We start from the raw sequence: 24,882 nt of genomic DNA on the forward strand, positions 1-24,882 counted from the left end.
TAGTTAAAATTTGAACAGATAATGCCTGCAAACATTTGAAACTCCATCTATGACCTGATGGGAAAAAGAAGCCCATCCTTTGTACTTGTTGTAAAGAATTGTTGTTTTGATTTTGCAGAAGCTGTGTCTCAAGCTAGAGGCCAGGAACCTTATTAATTTCCCTCCCATTTTTCTTCTGAAACCATAGCTGTGTTGAAAGGAGGGAACTAAAGGCTTTATGCTAAGACTTTTCAGATGTTCACAAACCAAAATTAACCTTTGACATTTTACTTAGGCTAAAAAAGAAAAAAAACAAAGCCCCCCAAAGAAGACATTTAATCTTTGTTGTTTTGAGTGCAGATGGCTGAAAAATGGTATTAATAACAAAAAAAGTATTTTACTGTTTGTAGAGCTGCCAGCATGGATATGACAAATAAGACCTTGGGAATTCAAACAGAGTAAGCAACAGTACGTGACTTGAAATATTATGTAATCCAGGGCTGAGTGCAGGCAGTGGTGTTAGAAAAACATGCAATTTAATTTAGCAGCTCAAGCCATGAAACTCATTGTCTATCACACTGAACAGCCTCATGTGCCTCAGTTCAACATTAGGAAAGAAAACAAAAATACTCCCATAAAGCAAGGAGGTTGTTGTTAAAGGATGTAGCCGTGGTGAAAAAATTGCCCAAGCCTCCCCTCCTGTGTGTTGACCATTTCTTCTCTGAAACACAATACTAGCTAATTATTTATTTCCCCCTTAAAACTACTGCAGTTACTCTGCCTCCTCCAATGACTGCAGTTTCTCTGCAGGAACATCAATGCAAACACTGTTAGAATGGAGCCTCTCAAACTTCTGTCTCTTTTTCTGGGCTGTACTCCTGGATGCTTTGACATTCTTTGCCATCACAGGGATTATATGTGACCAGGTGTGTGTCTTTATCACTACAAGAATGACACTGAGTTGCTGGAGTGAGTCCAGAGAAGGGCAGTGAAGCTGGTAAAGGGTCTGGAGAACGGGGTGGGTGAGGGAGCTGGGGTTGTTTAGTCTGGAGAAAAGAAGGCCGAGGGGACACCTCATTGCTCTCTAGAATTCCCTGAAAGCAGTTTGGAGTGAAGTGGGGGTCAGTATCTCCTCCATAATAGCAAGCAGTAGAACAAGAGAAAATGGCCTCAAATTGCACCAGGGGAGGTTTAGGGCAGGCATTAGAAGAAATCTCTGTCCTGAAAGGACTGCAACAGGCTGCCCAGGGAAGTGGTTCAATCCCTGTCTCTGGAGGTCTTTGAAAGATGCAGAGCTATGGTGCTGGGGGCTGTGGTTTAACACCAGCCTTGGCAGATTTAGAGAGTAGTTGGACCCAACTCTTCTAAAGGTCTTCTCCAACCAAAACAAATCTGTGATTGTAAGACTATCTTGTACAAGTTTTCAAAGCATTCAGTATGGCAGTGGTCTGTTCTTTAGATTTCACCTTGTTCAGGACCTTGGTCTCCACGTATTGTGTGCATAAGCATGGGGTGATGATGGTGAGCATGGGGTGATGATGAACCAGTGTGGTGATACATGAATGAACAACTTGATACTTAACAAAATACTGGCCCGAAGCAATCTTGCCACTACTAGAGGTTTCCTTTAAGAGAGTGCATAATGCTGATGCTATTCTAGCAGGGAGATTGGACTAGATGATCTTCAGAGGTCCCTTCCAGCCCCTACTATTCTGTGGTTCCACAGTGGAACACTGCAGAAGGGAGAACATGGTGGCAAATGTGCAAAACTGTAATTAAACAGAGCTGTCTCTGTCTAGCTTGCCAGCTTAACCTTTAGCTCTTGAGGGACTATGGACGAAATATTGAAGCAAATTAATTGTTAGCAGTTGCAGAGTGAGGAAGGGATGAGTTATGGTAGATGTGTATTTGTTGGCATGAAATGACAGGAAAGGAACTTTTACTTCAGTTGTTAGATGTTGTCAGGAAGCAGCAGATGTCATGGATTCTTAAAACAAATCTTTAGGCACTGACATGGCATTCTCTTGAGCAAGCTTGGAAATCTTGGGCTAGATGAAGTTTCTAGATTTGCTAGTAAATTGCAGCTGGGTAACCATGTGAGCTGCCAAGGATTCCTGGCCACAAGGGGAAAGACAAACTGACCACTGCAATCAGTGCCTTGCTACTTTAATCACCCTGGGTGACAGAGCCCCAACCAAGTTTATTACATGTGGGATAGTGCAGAGCTTGGAAGGAGAAACAGAATACTCAAGAATCATAGAATCACAGAATGTTCTGGGTTGGAAAGGACCTCCAAAGGTCATCTAGTCCAACCTCCCTGCAGTCAGCAGGGACATCCTTCACTAGATCAGGCTGCTCAGAGCCCTATTGAGCCTTACCTTGAATATCACCAGGAATGGGTCCACAACTGCCTCCCAGGGCAGCCTGTTCCAGTGTTCCACTACCCTGATGGTGCAGAACCTGTTCCTAACATCCAGTCTAAATCTGCTCTTCTCTAGTTTGAAGCTATTGCCCTTCATGCTGTCACTGCAGGCCTTTGGAAAAAGTCTCTCTTCATCCTTCTCATAGGTCCCCTTCAGCTACTGGTAGGTTGCTATTAGATCTCCCCAGAGCCTCCTCTTTTCTGGGCTGAACAACCCCAGCTCCCTCAGCCTGTCTTTGTAGCAGAGGCACTTCAACCTGCTGATCATTTTCGACAGGCTTTGCATTCAAAATCAGTTTGGCAAACTGGAAAGAAAGACGAAAAGATATGCTCAAAGTCTGTGGAAACAAGCGGAAGGTGCTAGGCGTAGGAAGGAATTATGGACAGCAAAAAGATGCTGTAGAAAAAACAACCCAGAAGCCCTGGTGCAGTACTGTTTCTTTGGAGAAGGATCTGTGAGTCTGCATGTATCACATTCTGAACAGGGGTCAGCAAAGCCGTGAAGCTGTAAAAAAATTCTAAGAACATTTCATCTCCTGTAAATGGAAATAAAGTCTGTAAGACATGGGGAAGTAATTATCCAGTCCTGCTCAGTGCTGTACTCTAGGCTGAAATTCTGCATCCAGTTTTGAGCTTTGCGTTTCCCTAGAAAAGCAGCCCTATGGAATGTAAGTGGAGGGAAAAGGACTAAGGGAGGACACAGTGGCAAGGGAGGAAAAGGACTAAAGGATGATACAATGGCAAGGATCCAAGTTTCTAAAGGAAAAAAATAATCTCTGACTAATATAATGTAATAATACAAGCCCTGGATAATATAATCCTATGGAGGCAGATTGAGAGAATTGAGGTTGTTCAGCCAGGAGAAGAGAAGGCTCCAGAGAGAGCTGAATTTCAGTATCTGAAGAGGACCTATAGGAAGGCTGGGGAGGGACTGTTTAACAGCAGAGCGTATGGTGAGAGGATGAGGGGCAGTTGTTTAAAAGTGGAGCAGGGGAGATTTAGATTGGACATCAGGAGGAAGTTCTGCAGAATGACAGGGACATGGCTTATGAGGAGAGGCTGAGGGACCTGGGGCTTTTTAGTCTGGAGAAGACTTAGAGGGGATTTGATAAATGTTTATAAGTATCTGAAGGCTGGCCAGGATGGGGGGGACAGACACTGCTCACTGCTCCCTGGGATAGGACAAGGAGCAGTGGGTGTGAGTTGCAGAAAAAGAGGTTCTTCCTCAACACAAGGGGGAACTTCTTTACTGCAAGGGTCACAGAGCACTGGAACAGCCTCCCCTGGATGTCGTGGAGTCTCCTTCTCTGGAGGCTTTCAAGGCCTGTCTGGATGTGTTCCTCTGTGATCTGTGTTAGATAGTATTGTCCTGCTCTGGCAGGGGGGTTGGACTTGATGATCTCCTTGGGTCCCTTCCAACTCCTAACATCCTATGATCCTGTGATCCTGTGATCCTATGACAGTGGTGAAAGACTGGAACAAGTTGCCTAGGGATGTGGTTGAAGCCTCATCTCTGAAGACAGTCAAGATCAACACTGATGTGCCCCTGGGCAGTCTGCTGTATTTGGAGGTGTCCCTGCTGCCTGCAGGGTGATTGGATAAGCTGATATTTGGGGGTCCCTTCCAGCCCAATTCAATCTATGAAGCTGTCTTCTAGGGAAAAGGACTAAGGGAGTACCCAGTGGCAAAGAGCCAAGTGTGTAAAGGGGTGGTATAAAAAGGAAAAAAAGGATCTGTTCTTCTTTTGCCTGTGGTAGATAGGGTAAGACATAATGAGGTTAAATTGCAGCAATTAAGACTAAGTTTAAGCATTAGCAAGAACTTTGTAATGATAAGAGTGGAACACTGAAATGGATGCTGTGGGAGTGGGAGATGGGAAGACATTAGAGAAATACTCTCAGGATTGGCATAGACAGAGTTTGTCCTACGCTAAGGCAGAAGAACATGTGGTGTTTTGTTTTCCTTCTGGATGATTGTGGGATTTATCAGAATTAATTACCTTGATACATCGCTGTAACAGAGCAAAGTATCCTGCATATCAGCTGCTGGCTTCAGAATTAGGTCCTCTAATACAACAAATGCCAAATACAGAATTTGTCAAGATCAGGTCTTGTGAAGAGCAGCTGAGGGACCTGGGGTTGTTTAGCTTGGAGAAGAGGAGGCTGAGGGCAGACCTCATTGCATTCTACAACTGCCTGAAAGGAGGTTGGAGCCAGGTGGAGGTTGGTCTATTCTCCCCAGTATCAAGAGTCAGGATGAGAGGAAATCATCTGAAGTTGCACCAGAGGAAGCTTAGGTTGGACATTAGAAGAAACTTTTTGACTGAATCAGTTCCCAAACGCTGGAACAGGCTCCCCATCTCTGGAGATGTTGAAAAGACTCGGAGAAATGGTGTTGGTGGACATGGTTTTAGCACCAGACTTAGAGGCTGGCTGGATTTGATGATTTGAAAGGCCTTTTCCAATCAAAACAATTCTGTGATTTTCTGTGTTAGTAGCTGTAATAATTCAGTATCTGATTCTTTGCCTCTTAATATAAATATTTTTGCCTTTGAGTTACAAAGGATGATTACTTTGTTTTTCTCTTCAGGACTCCCACTAGTCAGACTGTAGGAAAATTCTACTTGTTGCTGTTTTGACAAACTGCACCGGGGGAAGGCTTCAGCAGGAGTTTGTTACTGGAAGGAAGGGCCAAGTTCAAGGATGGTGTTGATAGAAAAAGTGGAGCAGTGCTGTTTTCTCTGCAATAATTAGAAAATAGGAAAATAACTCAACAACATAAACCATGTTTCAGTTGCCTTTGTTTGCACCTGGCCAGGGTTTTGAGCAGCCCAAGAAATGACACAATGAAGTTTAGAGTAGCATAAGCCTTTGGTGAAACTTTGTTGCTTCTCCTGTCTCTGCATTTTAGATCCTCTAGTGAAAAAAAAAAGGAGCCTGAGCTGATTGTTTCTATTTGCCTCTTTTCCTGAAGTGGTTTGATGTTTTGGACACCGGATGGTTTTGTCATAAATAATGTGTGTGGTGCTTCTTGTTGTTCTGGTTGCTTTTTGAAGGCCCTGTAGTTTGGACCCAACTAAATGGAATATTTCTTTTCCTTATTTCTCTCCTGAGAAAGTTTTTCTGCACATATAACAACACTTCTTCTCTGTTATGCTTGATAAGAAGAGATTTTTTTATCTTTCCTCTTGATGGGAAAAAAAAAGAAGAAAAGTAAGTCTTCTTTATTTCCTTCTGTTTGCCATTTTGTCCTTCATATTAAATCTACATTTCTTTTCTACAGGAGACATAAAGCCAAAGGGGAAAAGGGAAAGTCTACAATAAATTAAAGTGGCACTTGAGAGGCATTTCCTAAAAATAAGTACATCTGTCTGGGGTGCAGAAGTTTCTGTTGTTTTTCTTGCCCTATTATTACTTGCTTTTTGTTCTGGTGAAAATCACAAAGCATAGTAGTCTAAGCAAGCTACTACCATGGTCACTTTCCCTCCTTAGTTTCCAAGATGAATAAAGGGTTCACAAATTCTCATTGCGCTCACTGCTGCCTATTTCTTCTGATTTAACAAAGCAGAGGTTTAGAATTGAATCCACCCTCTGAAAGTCTGCAATAACTTTCACAGGTGTTATCATTTGGAGAGGCAGATTATGCCCAGTTGAGTCTGCTCTCCTGTCCCAGTAAAATGCTGTATTGCTCAACTAATTTCTGCTTGGTCTTTCAACTGTTTGTGTCTGGATAGCACTTCCTGCTCTTGTATGTCTAAACAAAGACTGATCTTCTGTCTTGCTATTTATTCCTCATTTTCCCTGAACCAAATTAAAATGCCCCTATTGTGTTTTCTTCGGCTCAGCTATGAACGGGAAAAGTCCTAGCTGCACATGTTCACTTGAATTGAATGAGCCTCATCTGACAATCAAGCACCACTTGTGCTTGCATGGCAGCGTTTCCTACCTGTCTGCTCCCTGGAGGCAGTTGTTGTGTGTGTGAGCTGCTGGGGTCCTTCCATGAAACACACTAGAGAAACATGAAGAGGTTTTGCTGCTTATCAAAGTGTAAATACTTCAGCAGTGAACTAAAAAGGTTTCTACCTGCAAAGATATGAACTCAGTGCTCAGAGCCTGAAAATACAGCAGCAGCTGAAAAGAGTGAGACATTTTTAGTGACTGAGGTTCAAAAGTTAAGAAAATAAAGTGAATGCAAGCAGAATGAGCAAAATTCAGCCCTAGGAAGGACCAATTTAAGAGGGTTTTCTCCCCCAAATTAAAAAGTAGGGTGACATGTAAAACTGTAAATTTCCACTGAGATGAAATGCTTTGTTTTAATGCTCTGCATGATTTACTAATAGTAATTATTCTGTGAGCTCCATGTCAGAGTCATGGTATAGCTGCAGCTGCCTGTAGAGATCAAGGCCCATTTATTTCTCTTGATATTTGTTTACTGATAGTCTTGTGAACTGTCATTTCCATCTCTTTGACAACATCAGAGCTCTGTGATTGTTTTTGTAAGGAGTGGCACTCCTGTCTAAAGGGATGAAAATGCTTTCTCAGAATCTGATTTTTCAAGGTACTGTGTAACTCCTGCATGTTTATTTCAGGGCTGTATGGGGGGATTTTTTCATCCATATGAATTATGAGACTGCTAGAGTTCCAGAGTCTACTGAAGTCTATTTTATATCCCTGTAAGGAGCGTTGCAGTCCTCAACGTCTCTCCAGTCCACTGTGTAGCACAATGAATGTAAATGCATATTATGTCTAAGTGCCTGTTCACATTATCTCTTCAGGAGGGGGCTGGTCAGCAAGGTAATGTGTCCTGTTTCACCAAACTGTTCATCCATTCAGTTGTTCAGTGCCTTCACAAATCATTTTTCCCCTCTTCAAGTCACTACTAAATTAGCAGCCTAATGCTTTGTTCATGAATAGACAGGTATCAGTGACAGGATTTGTTGATACTGCACTGGGAATCAAATCTGGGTATGTCACTGCTGATTTCTTAGTGAAAAGGTGTCTGCTCCTGATCTTCTACAACTCTTGATTCACAAGAGCAACCCTTCTCTATCTCAGTGGGAGATGCTAGTAAGGGCTGAGGTCAGTAGTGCACGCCAGTTGCTGTGCCTTCCATGGCAGGGCAGGCTGCCAGAAGAAATATATTGCTTGCAGTTACTTTGTTTGAGGTACTACTTGGGGGTGCTGGTGGATGAGCCAGCAATGGGCACTTACAGCCCAGAAGACCAGTGGCATCCTGGGCTGCAGCAAAAGAGTCATGGCCAGCAGGTCCAGAGAGGTGGTTCTGCCACTTAGCTCTGCTCTGGTGAGACCTCACCTGCAGTGCTGTGCCCAGCTCTGGAAACCCCAGCACAAGAAGCACAAGGATCTGATGGAGTGGGTCCAGAGGATGGCCACAAAGATGATCAGAGGACAAGAGAACCTGTTCTGTAGGGGAAGGCTGAGAGAGTTGGGTGCGTTCAGCCTGAAGAAGAGAAGATTGCAGGGAGACCTCAGAGCAGGAAGTTTGTTCTGCACCATACTGAAGTTGTTCAAAGACAGGTTCTGCTCAGTAGTATAGAAGTGTAGAATAACAGAATGATAGGAATTGGAAGGGACCTCCAGAAATCATTCAGTCCACCCTGCCAGAAAAGGACCACCCAGGGCAGGTCACATTGCACTCTTCATAGCAGAGATGTTCAAGTGCTCCAGTCATCCTCATAGCTCTCCCTTGGACTCTCTCCAGCAGATCCCTGTCTCTCTTGAACTGGGATTATGAAGAATTTGGATTGTGAAGAATTTGGATGATGAAGATGATTTCCCTGTGAAAGTATCAACATTTCCTGTGTTGCTTTCATTTCATCTTTTAAAATCCTGGTTCGGGCTAACAGCCTTGACCCAAAGTATAATGTGCAAACTGCTGAAGCAACAACTCTACACTGGAGAGGGCACCAAGCTCATTTTAACCACAGCTTTAACCCTGATCTTGAAGGCTTTGTGCTAACTTCCATTAGACTGAAAGCTGCTGATTAGAAAGAAAGGACATGCAATTTTCTTTTAATTCTACTCTGCTATAGTGAGAACTCCATTGGGAGAACCATGTCCGGTTCTAGTGTCCCCAGCATAAGTGGGACATGGAGCTGCTGGAGCAACAACAGAGGATGGCCACAGATGATCAGAGGGCAAGAGAACCTCCCCTATGGAAACAGGCTGAGGGAGTTGGGGCTGTTCAGTGTGGAGAAGGGAAGGTTGCTGGGAGACTTTAAAGCAGCCTTCCAGTACCAGAAGGGGGCTACAGGATAGCTGGGGAGGGACTTCTGACAAGGGCTTGTAGTGATAGGATGAGAGGCAATGTCTTGAAGCTTGAGGAGGGAAAATTTAGACTGGAGATTAGAAAGGAATTCTTTCCATTGAGGGTGGTGAGATACTGAAACTCTTGCCTAGGGAAGCTGTGGATGCCCTCTGCCTGGAGGTGTTCAAGAACAGGTTGGATAAGGCCTCGAGCAACCTGGTCTAGTCGAAGGTGTCCCCGCTCATTGCAGGGAGGTTGGAACTAGATGATCTTAAGGTCCCTTCCAACTCAAATCATTCAGTGAATCTGTGAATCTCTGGCTTTGTTTGTTTTTTAGGATCCAACATTCCTGTGTCATTGAAATAGATACAGATAACATTGATGCAAGAACCTAACAGAGTAAGAACATCCAGATTGTTAAAGGTTATGCCAGTGGCATCACCAGAAGGTGATGTGTTAAAACAGTTTGTCCCAGCACCAAAAACTGGTGATAACTCACTAATAATGCTGGCTATAACACACCAATTGCCAGCAGTTGATGTTAAGAGGAGCATTCACAGAGCTAAAAGAAAACTACCTAAGACCTTGAAATTCTAAACTACTTTTGGAGGCAGGTGGCTTTTGGGGGAGGAAGAGTTAGCTTGCTTTGATGGAAGTCCAGGAAGGTGGCTGGTCTGTAAGCATTACAAGCAGGTTTGGGGAAATGGGCTTTGATATTTTCTGTTTTGTAAGAAAGAAATGATTTACAAGCACTGAATGCTTGTCATAGCAGACACATTTGGAACAAGCCTCCATGTCTTAAAACAGGAAGGCTGTAAAAAGCAGACTGAAAACATGCATCAAGCACTTCTCAACTTGCTATATAAAGAGACTTTGCAAATGAGAAGAATTTGAGTTTGACTGCCAGTAGCTTTTGTGCAGTTCTTCTAATTATGTCTTGAAACAAAACTCTTATTACAGAGCAGCAGTTCCCTGAAATATGTTCTTTAAACAAAAGGAGACACAACTGATTCAAAATCCTATTAATCAGTACAGCTTTTGGAAGTTCATATGGGTCTTCATACCATAGAATTATGGAATGGCTCAGGTTGGAAGGGACCTCAGAGATCCTCTATTTCAACCTCCCCATCATGGGCAGGAATGCCTCTCAACCTAGCCTTGAACCATCCTAGTGAGGAGACATCCACAACCTCCCTGAGCAACCTACTCCAGAGTCTCACCACCCTCATACCAAAGAACTTCTTCCTAAGATCCAGTTTAACCCTGCTGTCCCTCAGCCTCAAACCATTCTATTTTGCCCTGTCTCCAGACTCTCTGCCTGCAGCCTTCCTGTAGGATCTCTTCAGCTATTGCAAGGCAGCTTTAAGATTCCTCAGAGTCCTTTCTTCTCCAGACTGAACAGCCCCAGCTCCCTCAACCTATCCTCATAGCAGAGGTGCTCCAGCCCTTGGATCATCTTTGTAACCTACTCTGGACTCTCTCTAGCAGCTCTGTGTCCTTCTTGTGCTGGGGACACCAAAGCTGGATGCAGTGTTGGAGGTGTGGTCTCAGCAGAGCAGAGTCAAGGGACAGAATCCCCTCTCCTACCCTGCTGCCCACACTCCTCTAGCTGCAGCCCAGCACACAGATGCCTTCTGGGCTGCATGAGGGCACTGCTGGCTCCTGGGGAGCTTCTCAGCAATCAGCACCCCCAAGTCTCTTTCTTCAGGGCTGCTCCTAACCCACTCTGCACTCAGCCTAGGTTTGTGCCTGGGGTTGGCCTGACCACGATACAGGCTCTTGCACTTTGACTCATATGACACATGCATTAGTCTTTCTTCTGCTGAATTGTAGGGAGATGTGGCCTGGAGTTCAGTGTTATCTTTTCTGTCCCTTGGCATGATATGGCATTTTGAAGGAATTTTATGTTAGTACATCAACTTTTTTTTTTTCCTGTGCTGAGTATGAAGTTTGCTTCTCCCTTGGTTTCTGTCTATATTAATTAGTGAAGCATCACACCTCATCACAACAGAGAGCACACTCCCATAGCATCAGGCATTGGTATTGCTGCATGAATGATCATGCATATGCTGATATAGTCTCTTTATTCAGTATAGTCTTGTATCAAACCCACTTTGTTCAAATCTGAGTTTCTCTCCTAGCAGATGGTGAAGTTGCTTAGGTTATTTTGTTACTCTGAAAATGCAATTAAAAGAAAAAAAAAAGTGCAAGAGTTGTTTGTGGCTTGTGTGGGGCTTCTGCTAGCCTGCTGAAGTACACAGGTTATGTGATAACACACAAAACAACCTGGTCTGGTGGAAGGTGCCCTGCCTATGACAGGGGTTTGGAACTAGGTGATCTTTGAGGTCACTTCCAATCTAAACTGTTCTATGAATTTGTGAATCTCTGATTAGGATTCTGTAAACTGCCTAATGGTGTAAATAAGCTGCTGTTCATTGTGGTTTAGATGTAGGAGATTGTGGTTTAGATTGTAGGAGATGCTCAGATCAGAAGATCCAGGAAGGCTGGTTAATATTTGTGGATCACTTCCAACAAGCTCAAAAGTTCCCTCCCAGCAAATATGAAGTTAGGCAAAAATGCCAAGTGGCTTCTGTGGTTGAACAAAATCTGCAAGCCAAACAGAGGAAGTTCTTCACAGAGAGAGTGATTGGCATTGGAATGGGCTGCCCAGGGAGGTGGTGGAGGCACCGTCCCTGGTGGTCTTCAAGAAAAGACTCAATGAGGCACTTAGTGCCATGGTCTAGTTGACTGGATAGGGCTGGGTGCTAGGTTGGACTGGATGATCTTGGAGGTCTCTTCCAACCTGGTTGATTCTATGATTCTATGAAATACAGAAAAAAAGCATACAAAGGGTGGAAGCATGGACAGGAAGCCTGGGAGGAACACAGAAACATTGTCTGAGCATCCAAGAATTAAGTTAGGAAAGCCAAAACCCAGATGGAATTTAATCTGTCCAGGGATGTTGACAAGAGAAAGACCATGGAAAATGTGGAGCCATTGTCAACAGGACGGGGGACCTGGTGGCACAGAACATGGGAGAGGCTGAGGTGCTGAATGCCTCGTTTGCCTCAGCCTTTACTAGCAAGACCAACCCTCAGGAATCCAGGTGCCAGAAACAAAGGGGAAAGGCTGGAGCAAGGAAGCTGTACCTGTGTTGGAAGAGGATCAGGTCAGGGAAGATTTAAGTAAACAGAACATACGTGAATCCATGGGGCCTGATGGGATGCACCCACAAATGCTGAGAGACCTGTCAGATGTCATTGTGAGGCCACTTTCACTTTGATCCCTCAAAGACTGATCACTCTCTGATCCTCTGAAGAGAGTCCAACAGAAGCTATGAATGTGACTGGAGGACTGGAACATCTGTACTATGAAGAGAGACTTGAAGGACCTGGGACTGTTTAGTCTGGAGAAGAGAAGCCTGAGAGGGGATCAGATCAATGTCTGTAAATAGCTGAGGGGTGGGTGTCAGAATGAAGGTGCCAGGCTCTTTTTGATGGTGCTCAGTGATAGGACAAGGAACAGTGGGTACAAGCTGCAACATAGGAGATTCCACCTCAACATGAGAAGAAACTTCTTTATGTTATGGTGAGAGTGCTGGAGGCTGGGAGCAGGCTGGCCAGAGAAGTTGTGGAACCTCCTTCTCTGGAGACTTTCAAAACCCACCTGGATGCATTCCTGCTCCATCTGCTTTGGCAGATGGGTTGGACTGGATGATCTCTAGAGGGCCCTTCCAACCCCTAATATTCTGTGATTGTGTGATGCTGTGGCATTAACTGTTAGTGAGAAGAGATCTAGCTATGATTTGGTTTGGGTTCATTTTCTAGACACCCTCAAAAATATGACTGGCTTGAAACATCTGGTGCCATTAGAAATTTTATTTGTGCAGTTCTGCAAGAGGGATAAGCATGGGTGAAAAATTAATTCAGAAAAAAACCCTGAATATATCTACAAAATGCAGAAATGCATTAGGTATGGTATCTCCTTGGCAGGAACCACCTCTTCCACACATTCTAAATAATGCCTGCAGGTTTTTTATGTCACATAGTAGCCTTATAGATGTTAAAATAGATATTCCTATGCCAAGATGGCTTTAAACTTGAGGAGGGCAGATACAGGCTGCAGATTAGGAAGAAATTCTTTCCACTGGGGGTGATGAGACTCTGGAACAGGTTGCCTAGGGAGGCTGTGGATGCCTCCTCCCTGGAGGTGTTCAAAGCCAGGTTGGATGGGGACTTGAGCAACCTGAGCAGGTGGAAGCTCATGCCAGTGGGGTTGGAACCAGATGATCTTCAAGGTCCCTTCCACCCTAAGTTATTCAATGAATTCACATCTGAGTGATTAAAGAAAAATCAAAATTTGTTCTTAAGCATCTTTTGCAAATTCTCTGTGCACAGGGGAGCTTGATCCTGGTACTCATGTGCCTCCAAGGAAAAAAAGTAACCTGTGCTCAGTCTGTTACATCTATAGAGGGAAAAAAATATCATAAAATCAATTCTCACTTCAGGTAAGGATGGCCAGGATTTATGTGAAGAAATGTTGACTTTTTAATTCTACATTTTCTTGTAATTAGTTTCATTGTCATTATCTACAGCTACTAATTAATCAGAGTAGCATTCATCATTAACATTGAAAAGATTGTAGAGTAGTGAAGAAGAAAATTTGTGTTCTTTTAAGGAAAAATAATTTAAAAAAAGAAGATATCTATTTTGTTCATTCACAGTCACAGAGAGCTGTGATGAAATTTTAATTTGATGTCAAATTAAATGCTGGGTTACAGCATGCTGGCTTCCAGAGCACTGCCTTACTCACTTCCGAGGAGTTTCCCTTTTAAAGGAGCAGAAAGTTAGTTCCACAGCATACTTAGGGTATCCAAAGACAGTACACATAGAAGCATAGAATCATAGGATGGTTAAGAGTTGGAAGGGACCTCCAGAGATCATTCAGTTCAGAGAAGGGGACTCCACAACCTCTCTGGGCAGTCTGATCCAAGGCTCCAGCACCCTCACAGTAAAGTGCCTCCTCATGTTGAGGTGGAACCTCCTGTACCCATTGTTCCTTGTCCTAGCACTGGACACCACACAGAAGAGCCTGGCACCTTCATCCTGACACCCACCTCTCAGATGTTTATAGACATTGATCAGATCCCCTCTTAGGCTTCTCTTCTCCAGGCTAAACAGCCCCAGGGCTCTCAGGCTTTCTTCACAGCAGAGATGTTCCAGTCCCCCAGTGATCCTCATAGCTTCTGTTGGACTCTCTCTGACAGATCCGTGTCCCTCTTGAACTGGGGGGCACAGAAGTGGATACAGTATTGCAGGTGTGGTCTCAGCAGGACAGAGCAGAGAGGGAGGAGAATCTCCTAGACCTACTGGACACACTTTTCTTGATGCAGCCCAGATTTAAATAAATTAAACTCTGTTTCACCTTCTGCCTATACAGGGAAATTTAAACACTGAGGAGGAAGAGTAGGTCTTTTGACTCACCTGCACTGATGCAAATGACTAACTTCTCCTTTTATTATCTCTATTATTAGTATTACTATATTCAGCTATTATGACACCTTTGATCCCACTTTTGATCCCCGCTTGTGGTTCCTGCAGCCTTGACACGAGTGCTTGTCCCAGTGACTGATGCCAATTTCTCTAAAGCCTGGACATATTGGAAACAGGTCAGAAGTTGAATACAGCTGAAACTAAGCAGACCCATTTGGGAGAAGAAGAATTCCATTTAATGAGGTGTCAAAATAAGGTCAAAGTCAAATTTCTTGGGATTGTAATATAATTAAAATCAGCCATTTTTATATCTACATCATGATGTCTCCCCTGAGTCAGTCCAAGTTTATTTAGAAGTATGGTAAAAAATACTGAAAGAAGAGGAGATGGAACTTTCCACAACTGTGACTTCTAGGAAGCAGTTGAGATAAAGGAAATGAAGTTGAGATGTCACAGAATCACAGAATGTTATGGGTTGGAAGGGACCCATAAAGATCATCAAGTCCAACCCCTATACCAAAGCAGGATTACTTAGGACAGGTCACACAGGAATGGATCCGGGTTGGTTTCGAAGATCTCCAGAGAAGGACACTCCACAGCCTTCTTGTGTTGAGGTGGAACCTCCTGTGCTGTAGCTTGTCCTTGTTGTTCCTTGTCCTAGCACTGGGCAGCACCAAAAAGAGCCTCACACCTTCATCTTGACACCAACCCCTCAGGTATTTATAGACATTGATCAGATCCCCTCTCAGCCTTCTCCTCTCCAGACCAAACAGCCCCAGATCTCTCAGTCTTTCTTCACAGCAGAGATGTTCAGGTCCCCCAGTCGCCCTTGCAGCCTCTATTGTCCTCTCCAGCAGATCCCTGTCCTTCATTGCAAAGGTTTCTGAGTTTTGTGTTTGTTAATTATGCAAAGATTGGCTCTGAGAAAAATAATCGATTTAAACATTTTAGTGTTTAATAGGTTGTCAAAGTATTTGCTGCTGATTGTGCTTTGTTTCTGCTCTCATTGGACTGGAGAAAATTCATAGGTTCATATCAGAACGTCCTGCTGTGAAAACAGCTTCTGAGGAGAGGCAGAGGGAGCTGGGCTTGATTTGTCTGGAGGAAAGGAGGCTGAGGGGAGACCTTCTAACTCTCTGCAACTCCTTCAAAGGAGGTTGGAGCTGGGTGGGATTGATCTTATCTCCCTAGTAACAAGTGATAGGATAAGAGGAAATGATCTCAAATTGCACCAGGGGAGAATCATATTGGAGCTTAGAAGAGACTTCTTGCCTGAAAGAGTTCTCAAAACCTGGCACAGGCTGCCCAGGGAGGTGGTTGAATCCTTTCCTCTAGAGGTGTTTCAAAGAGGCAGAGATGTGGTGCTGAGGGACATGTTTTAACCCCAGCCTTGGCAGAGTTTGCTCTGTGTGATAGGATAAGGAGCAATGGATATAAGTTGCAAGAGGTTCCACCTCAATACAAGGGGAACTTCTTGACTGGAAGGGTCCCAGAGCACTGCCACAGGCTCCTCAGAGAGGTTGTGGAGTCTCCTTCTCTGGAGTCTTTCAAGCCCTGTCTGGATGTGTGCCTGTGTAACCTGAGCTAGATTGTATGGTCCTGTCTGGCAGGGGGGTTGGACTCGATGATCTCTTTGAGTCTCTTCCAAGCCATGACATCCTGTGATCCTGTGAGTGGTTGGACTTGGTGATCTTAAAGGGCTTTTCCCTTCAAAACACTTCTATGATTAAGCTCGTCTCCCAAACTGAGAAGGCAGAATTTCTTCCAGTGATTCCTTGGATTCACTCCAAAAGCAATGACTGGTAAAGCTTCTGTTAGACAAAAGCTTTGTTTCAAGACTTCAAGGAAGAATTTCCCAATATTCCCAATGCTTGGTTTGTCTTTATTGAAAATTCTCATCTTATTTTCAGTTTGAACTTTTCTGACAATCAAGCCCAGCATTTGTCTGGTTGAAAGGACTTCCAAGTATCAAGAATCTTTCCTATGACATTGATAGTTCCAGATTTGGCTCAAGAATCTTCTTAATCTTTCATATATTCAGGGGATTTAAGTATCTTTAAACTTTCACTGTTACTGGATTGTCTTAGGATTTAATGCCATGAATGGGAAAGTTTTCATTTGTTTGTTTTTTTGTTGTTTGTTTTTTTTTCCTGAACCCTCTCTCATTTTTTTACTTCCTTTTAAATATCCAAGCACTGGAACTACACACAGTAATGGTTTTAGTTGTGCCACAAAAGAAAAAAATAATGCTGTTTTCTGCTTCTGCTTGTCATTTCTTTGCCTTTGCATTCAAGACTTGCACTCTCCCCCCTTAGTTACTCCTCCACACTAGATGCTAGTCTACAATATCTTAACTAAAATGATATCTCATTCTCATTGGACTTGGGATGCATAGCACTGTCTAGAAAAGGTGGCCTCACCTGCAGGAAATTCATGGATGTTAGGAGAATTTAGAGAATTTGAGCTGAACTCAGTGATCTCTGGAGATCCCTTTCCAACCCCTGGCATTCTGTGATTATTCTGCGATGAGCTAATCACACACAGAAGTGGCAGAAACATTTAGTTGTGTCCTAATGATCCTCATGTGGCAAAAAGCTAGATGTTTTTTTGGTCAGAGAGATCACCTGTGCTCCTGACAGCATTGCAGCTTTCTTCTGAGTCTTGTACAGGGCATTCTGGAAAAGATGCAGAAGGAAGATGGAGCTGGAGCAGAAACAAGCTCCTGTTATTGTAAAATCTCTCCCTTCCCGTCAAAAAAATACAATACTCCCTGTAAGAGTGCCTTAGACTTGATCTGAGCCTGGGCAGCCTGATCTAGTTGGAGGTGCCCCTGCTGAGTGCAGGGGTTTGGACGAGGTGACCTTTGAGGCTTGCTTCCAACCCAATGCAATCTGTGAATCAGCACTTCTATTGCATTTCAACCCATTGCACTGGAGAGTACTCTGAATGAGTCCTCCCAATGCTGTGTGGAGTCTGGAGGCTGTACACTGACTTCAGACCTCATTATGCTGTGTGGAAGTGTAGGAGCTCTTGAGCCTTCTTCCTCAGATTCTGGTGGATTGTCAGATTTTGCAGATGTGCCTTGAACTTTGTTCCCATGAAGCCCAGCTTTTGGAAATGCTGCTTCCTTCTTTACTCAGTATTTAAGCAGAAGGCTGCAGCAGATCGAGAGTTATGTACTGGGCATTGTTCTTCTAATTATTCATAGTTATAGTCAATAACTGCAATCAATATTGGTTTTCTAGAGTACATGTCCAAAATAAATGTAAATGATCCTAAAGGAATTTCTCAGGGATACTGCATGGGAGAATACCAATGCTAACAAGCTATACATTTTCAGTGTAGTGCTTTAGTTCATCATTACTGTGCCTACAGCTGTTTGTGCTCTATAACATACTTCATAGCATGCTTGATCACATCACAGATTCAGAGATTGCACTGGATCGGAAGGGACCCTCAAAGGTCATCTTGTACAACTCCCCTGCAGTCATCAGGGACACCTCTAACTAGATCAGGTTGCCCAGGGACACAACAAGGCTGATCTGGAATGTTTCCAGGGATGGGGCCTCAACCATAACCCTTGGCAACCTCCTCCAGTATTTCACCACTCATGTGGGATGCTACCAAATCTTACTGCAGAGTGAAGTCCATTGATTTATGCTGTGCTCACTGCTACAGCATTGGAATTTAATGTTGTTTGGAACCAAATCAGCCTTCAGCTGGACTGGATGCTTGACTCATCCGTGCATACTCTGAAGAAAAAGGGAGAACACAAAATGTGTACAATCCATAGAGGCAACGGTCAAATGGTGCATAGTAATTGAAAAGAACTTGAGGAGCTGGAGACAGATATCCTTTCCAAATAGTTTCTTTTAAACTAAGATTGACATCAAAGCATTTTGCTAACTATTTGAGAAATTCATGGGACAGGTTAAGTGACACCTTCCAAGAGATGCTGGCAGTGGTTCCATAGAAAAAGCTGCCTTTTCACAGCTTCACAGATTGCATTCGCTTGGAAGGGACCCTCAAAAGACATCTTGTCCAACCACTCTGCATACAGCAGGGACACCTCCAACTAGATCAAGCTGTCTAGGGCCACGTCAAGGCTGATCTTGAGTGTCTCCAGGGACTGGGGCTTCAACCACATCTCTGGGCAACGTATTCCAGTATTTCACCTCTCTCATTGTGCAGAATTTCTTCCTGATGTCCAATCTAAATCTCCCCTGCTCCACTTTCAAACCATTGCCTCTCATCACCACAGCCCCTTCAGAACAGTCCCTCCACAGCCTTCCTGTTGGTCCCCTTAAAATATTGAGATGCAGCTCTAAGGTCTCCGTGGAGCCTTCTCTTCTCCAGGCTGTACATCCCCAATTCTTTCAGCTTGTCTTCATAGGAGAAGTGCTTTGCAATGACATTTTCCCAGTAGAGTATTTTTAAGTAGCTAAATTTATAGAGAAATATTCTGGTAGATATTTCTTTGGGAAAACAGCCTTCAAGAATCATGTGTTCATGTGTTAAATTTCCAGCCATCATTTTTAACTGCAGGACACTTGCATCAAAAAAAAAAAAAAGGGTGGCAAAGAGCAGGAGGGGAAAGCTTTATTTCAGGCTACTTGTCCACTCCTTACACAACTGAATATGATATAAAGTCTCCTGAGCTATGTCTGTGGTATGTTATAACCTTCCTTGTTGCCAAATGTGGTTTTGAAGTATGATTTTGATGAGGGAAAAAAAAAAACAAACAACCCAGCCCTATAAAACTGTCACTTCTTATATGCTGTTTCTTATGATGTGATTTCTGGAACACTACTTGTGCAATTTCAAAATCCTAATGTACTGTTTCATCTGTTTAGCATGAAAATATTGTTCTTCTATAATTGTCAGGAGATGTATTGTGTTTTGTGTGTGGCTGAGGTAGAAAAGTCCTGGCAGAGGGCAAAAAATATTGTAATAGCAGAAATAACCACAAAACATAGAACTAGTCTCTTTGGAAGGAAAAAAAAACCACCTAAATCAAAGTTTCCCTGAAGTATCAGCAAATATTAAAAGGGTTCTTGAATTAATAAAAATGTCCTCTATAACCAGGATTCTCCTCTTTATAACACTGAATCATAGTAATATGATGAAATAATTAGAATTGGCTGGGCCTTTGCTGCTGAAGATATGGAGCAGACTCTGCTCTCAGCTCAGTAGGGAGAGCCTGAGACAATTCATCTGAAGATAATATGCCAGATTCACAGCCTGGGTAAGTTGTGTCCTTCTACTGCTTTCAACTGTGTCACACCAGATTTAAATCAACTGAACGTTTGGCTCACTGCCTGCACACAGCAGATTACACCAGTTGTGCTGAGAGCAGAATTTGGCCAAAGGAATTTGGTTGCAAATGTAGAAGTTTGCAGTGTGGTAATAGAATCACAGAGTCATAGAATGTTAGAGGTTGGAAGGGACCTCTGGAGATCATCCAGTCCAACCCCCCCTGCAAAGCAGGATTGCCTAAGGCAGGTCACAAGGGAATGCACCCAGGTGGGTTTTGAATGTCTCCAGGCAAGGAGACTCCACAACTTCTCTAGGCAGCCTGCCCCAGAGCAAAGAAGTTTCTCCTCATATTGAGATGGAATTTTCTGTGACTGACTTGATGTCCATTGCCCCTTCTCCTCTCGCTAGGTATCACTGAACAGAGCCTGGCTCTGTCCTCCTGACACTCACCCTTCAGATATGTGTAGACATTGATCAGGTCTCCTCTCAGCTTTCTCAGCCCCAGGTCTGTCAGTCTTTTCTCATAAGAGAGATGCTGTAGTCCCTTCATCATCATCATGGCCCTCCATTGGACTCTCCAGCAATTTCCTGTCCTTCTTGAACTGGGGAGCCCAGAACTGGACATAATATTCTAGATGTGGTCTCACTAGGGCTGAGTAGAGGGGGAGGAGAACCTCCCTAGACCTTTTGGACACACTCTTCTTCATGTGATGTTGTTAGGGGTGGGGAATATTTAGGCAAGCAGCATTTGCAGTGTATGAAGACCTGTGCCAGTGCCTGCAGCAGCTAGATGTCTCTTTGAGCCTTGAAAGCTTCTGAAGCCAACAAAAACTACTCAACAGACATTGAGCTCCTCCAGGGTGGGTAGATGTAAGTGAGGGTAATGTGTAATGTGGCTCTGCTCTCCTTCAGACACGTATGTTTGGCACTAGTGCAGTGGGATGACGTAAACACTCCCAATTGAAATGAGAGGAACTTTGCTCCCTCCAAACTGCAACCTTAAGGTGTTGATAATGTTTAGGAATTCCAAAGAGTTGTTAACTTTCTGATTGTTATTTTATTTTGAGGAGTGGCTGGAGTCAGGAAAATGAATGAAAAAGCCAAGTGAGAGCTGAGGTCTCTGAGAAAATAGGGACTAGGGAAGTCAAACCAAGTGTGTGACATGGGAATGTCAGCAATGGCAAAAAAAACCCAAACCCCACCTTAATAACAGTGCTCAGTGCTAATCTAATATAAAAAGCTTCTACAGCACCGTAAAGAAGCTGAACTGATTTTGTTTTCCTAGATTGCACAACTGCTTAGGAAGGGTTAATTTACCATGACTAGAACCACGTGGAGGAATGACTTAGTGCTGTTTACTGCTAGAGAGGGGTTTGGCTATAGACAGTCTTTGATTCACAGAGCAGGAATTCAACACTTGAAATTTTATTGAATTCCAAATGTTTTGACAGTTTCATTTACTATCACTTAAAAATTTAATGAGTCAGACATTTAAGGGAATTTGCAATCACTGCTAAGAACAGGGCCTATGACAGAAACCTAAATATGCTAAACCCTAAAAGGAGATGAGGTGGCATTTCCAGAACTCCCCCCTTTACCATCCTGAGCAACAGAACTCATCTATGAGCAACTTCACTTTTTGAAGTGATCATGTTCAGCTAAATACGTCCACCAAAAAGGATGAAGTAGTTCTAGTGCAGGATACTAACAGGGCCCTAGCCAGGAATAAATGGAGGAGACTGCAGGAAGGCTGGGGAAGGACTGTTCAGAATGGCCTGTGGTGACAGGATGAGGAGCAGTGGTTAGAAACTAGAGCCAGGAATAAATGGAGGAGACCTGCAGGAAGGCTGGGGAAGGACTGTTCAGAACGGCCTCTGGTGACAGGATGAGGGGCAGAAACTAGAGCAAGGAGAGATCTAGGTTGGACATCAGGAGGAAGTTCTCCACAATGAGAGTGGTGGAATACTGGAACAGGCTGCCCAGGGATGTGGTAGAAGCTCTATCCCTGGAAGCATTCAAGATCAGACTGGATGTGGCCCTGGGCAGCCTGATGTAGTTGGAGGTGTCCCTGCTGAGTGCAGGTGGATTGGACAAGATGAGCTTTGGGGCTGTCTTCCAACCCAATGCAATCTGTCAATCTGTGAATCTGTGAATCTGTGAAGGAACCTGAAGTTACTTTGCTCCTGAAAGAACAAATGTAATTTTCATTAAGTTTGGGAGGTTTTAGTATCTGAAGAGTCATGTAACTAGAAAATCAGTAAGGTTGGAAAAGACCTCTAAGACCATCAAATCCAACCATAACCCAACTACTGTCACTGCTTAACTGTATTCTGAAGTACCACATCCTCACATTTCTTGAACACCTCCAGGGAGGTTAAGTCCAGCACCTCCCTGGGCAGCCTGCTCCAATGCCTGACCACTCTTGCAGCAAAGAGTTTTTTGCTGTTATCCAGTCTAATCAATCCATTCTAGAATGGTTTAGGTTTGAAGGGACCTTAAAGATCATCTAGTTCCAGCTGCCCTGACATGGGCAGGGACACCTTCCACTAGACCAGGTTGTTCAGAGGTTGCATTGAACCTGGCCTTGACCACCATCATGGAGGGGAACATCTGCAATGTCTTAAGGCAACCTATTCCAGTGTCTCCCCACTCTTGCTGTAAAGAAGTTCTTCCTAGTACCTAAAGAAACAAAATTATTGTGGGTAGTGAAAGGAAGATAACTCATCAAGCAGAAAGAAAGAGAACTCGTCAAGCAGAGCTCAGCTCTAACTAACTGCTTCTAATGTCCCAACTGTCCCTACAGTTTCCAGTCTGTATAGAATGGAGTATCTTTACCTTCTGAAATTGGGGATTTCTCATGTTCTCAGTGAAACTTTAGCTGCTTCGTTGATCTTTAGGTATTTACTCAAGACATACTACTTTTTTCCTTTCATGCTGTTTTATTTTTTCATTTCTTTTCAGCCTCTTACTTTCCTAAACACATGAACCGGTGTGTGCCAAACTAAAACTTCAGGCAGTGAGATTCAAGAAGTCTAAATTTAGTGTGTGTGCATGGAAAATGGGATTTATCATATCTTAAGCTAAATGACTTTGTCTGCTCTGACCTGAGAGTGTTAAACCAAAAAACTGAAAGACACAACCTCTTAGCATTGATCATTTATAGCAGTTGTTTTTAAAGTGGTAAAGATTTCCATTTATTGCCCTGCTCTTTAGTTCTGATCAGATTTTTCATTACAAAAAGTGACTCATTCTCTCAGGCAACTGTTATGCTTAAGAGATATCACTCAGCCCAGTTCTGTGTAACTCGTTCTATTTGCTCCTGGTTTACTCTATCCAAATCAGTTTTGATTGCATTTCTCAGCAGTGGCACCAAAAAATGTTTTCCTGTAGGAAGACTCCATGAGAAATGATCTTTCCATGATGAATCCATTGCAGTGACAGAACTGGGCCTTACTATGTCATTGCTTCCAAGTGCTGGTTTCCACAGGAGGTGTTGGTGGAGGTGGCACAAGCTGCAGGAGATGTGCCCAAGCAGCCAGGCTGCTGTGTTGTCACTCTTGTGCATTTCTTTGTTGGTTCCTCAAAGTCCATTTCCTTGAGTTCTGTGTTGGTTTGCCTTCCTGATTTTATCTTTCCCTGTTTTCACTCTCTCCTGAGATACTTTTGTAATCTCTCCTGTCTGCTCCTCAGTTAAAATCATAATAGGTAAGAGATATATTCCCTCAAAACCACCTACTTACTGGAGAAGATGAGGGCTGCAAGGACTAGCATGAGTACTGAGCCTGTTCTTAACTTGGAGTTCTACCCACTTCAGTCAGCCAAGGCTCAGTTCCTTGTCTCTTCTCGCTTTGTACTTCTCAGGGAAACCTTCTGTCCTATGTCCCCCATACTGATATTGGGTTGGGGATGAAAGGCCAAGTTTTTGCTTGCTGATAGCGACGAACTGCCCTGTGTCACCTCTGGGGGCAGAACCCATGGCTGAGGTTGCTGTGGCCTTTGCTAGCTGTACCAGGCAGAGAAGCAATAGGCTTTCAAAAAGAGCCAAGTTTCCCACAAATGCTATAGGACCTGATCCTGCAACTCTGAGTTATCCCACCCAGTTTGAGTGTCTGTTTTTTCTGCTCTGGATTTGGAGCTCTGTCCCAATGACCAGAACAAATGTGCAGGATCAGTCATGCTGCCTGAGGTAGCTTCTTCCCAGCACACAGTGAAACTTGTTATCTTCCATCTGCTCAAAATCATCCACTTCATGCAAGTCATTCAAGGAAAATTCAGGATGTGCAAGTAGAAGCAAATGAACTTAGAATCCCTATCACCAATGGCTGATGGCTTTAAAATATATATAGTTCTAAAAGGCTAGGAAGTGATCCTCCAATTAATGACTGGTGATAATTGGACCCACTAAGAGCCGCAGGAGATCTTGGACACCTTTTGCACTTTGGAAAGAGTATTGCATTACCTGGTGTCACCTGCCTTTTGTTAACTAGAGGAAACACTACTGCCCTAGTGCTTTTGTTTTCCCCTCTGGATTGTAGCAATGGAGCACTTGCATGTGGTGTTTGATGCCTTGCATGATGACGACATGCAATGGCAAGTTCCAGTCTGCATGCTGCTTAATGAATGTTTTCCTTTTCTCTCCTTCCCTGTTATGTGCTTACAGAAGACAACTATGTGGAAGGTGGGTGCTTTCTACCTTATTTTCCTAAGCTCTTGTTTTTTTCCCTTCTGTTTAGTGGGGTTTTGTTCCCTTCTGCTTAATGCTATCAAAGTAGGCATGTCGTTCAGTACGGTAAGTTGCATTTCTTCCCCCACAAAGGTACTTGAGTTTATTCAGTAAGTGTGACTTCTTTTTTCCATACAGAACACAAGCAAAGCTTCATTTTAATCTTGGCCTTCTTGGTGGAGTCCCAGATTATCCCCGCTGAAACAATGGGATTTTTACTCATCTGTCTGAAGCACCCTTCAAAATCATTCAGGAGATTTACAGAAGGACTGCTTGCTTCTCATGTTCTGTATGAAAAAACACTTGAAGAATCTCTTTGTTTCATTAGTGTGGAGCATAAATCCTCCTCATGAGAATGTGATGCATGTTAAATACCTCTCCTTTAATTGCTTAGGAAAATGGAAAGCACTTTTTTTCTCTTTAATGGTCCAAATCTTGCTTACTATAACAACCTTTACAGCACAGACTTGTAGGAAAATAAGTTTTCCTGTTTTAACTTTTCAACCTATTGCACTCTGCCTTTTGGGCATTGTGAAAGAGGAAGCATGTGATCTTAAGAGTAAGAATGTTGGTATGGAATTAAGCCCTTCTGAAAAATAGTATGGTGCAGGGCAGTGGAAAAGTAAAGCACAATGCCATGTAGCCTGAATATTGGTAAGTAAGAGTCCTAGCTGGAAAAACAGATTGTGTGCATATATCACTTAGTTTGAAAGGTGCAGCACATGCTTCACAGAGCAGTTACT

General features: G+C 43.4%; 1 protein-coding gene across 38 annotated transcripts in view; it reads left to right on the forward strand.

The window, feature by feature from the left end:
- Positions 1–24,882, forward strand: part of NRXN1 (neurexin 1) — an 841,287-nt gene that overhangs the window by 65,377 nt on the left and 751,028 nt on the right. For 29 of the 38 annotated variants that reach the window (XM_064164301.1, XM_064164298.1, XM_064164297.1 and 26 more), the window contains exon 3: positions 24,077–24,094. The exons of 7 other annotated variants lie outside the window; for them this stretch is intronic. In XM_064164301.1, the coding sequence (XP_064020371.1) occupies positions 24,077–24,094 (18 nt within the window). The remainder of the gene's footprint in view (positions 1–24,076; positions 24,095–24,882) is intronic. 2 more of the 38 variants (XM_064164271.1, XM_064164262.1) reach the window with 1 other exon arrangement.

Source organism: Pogoniulus pusillus, chromosome 25, assembly GCF_015220805.1.
Source record: "Pogoniulus pusillus isolate bPogPus1 chromosome 25, bPogPus1.pri, whole genome shotgun sequence".
NCBI classification, from domain to species: Eukaryota; Metazoa; Chordata; class Aves; order Piciformes; family Lybiidae; genus Pogoniulus; species Pogoniulus pusillus.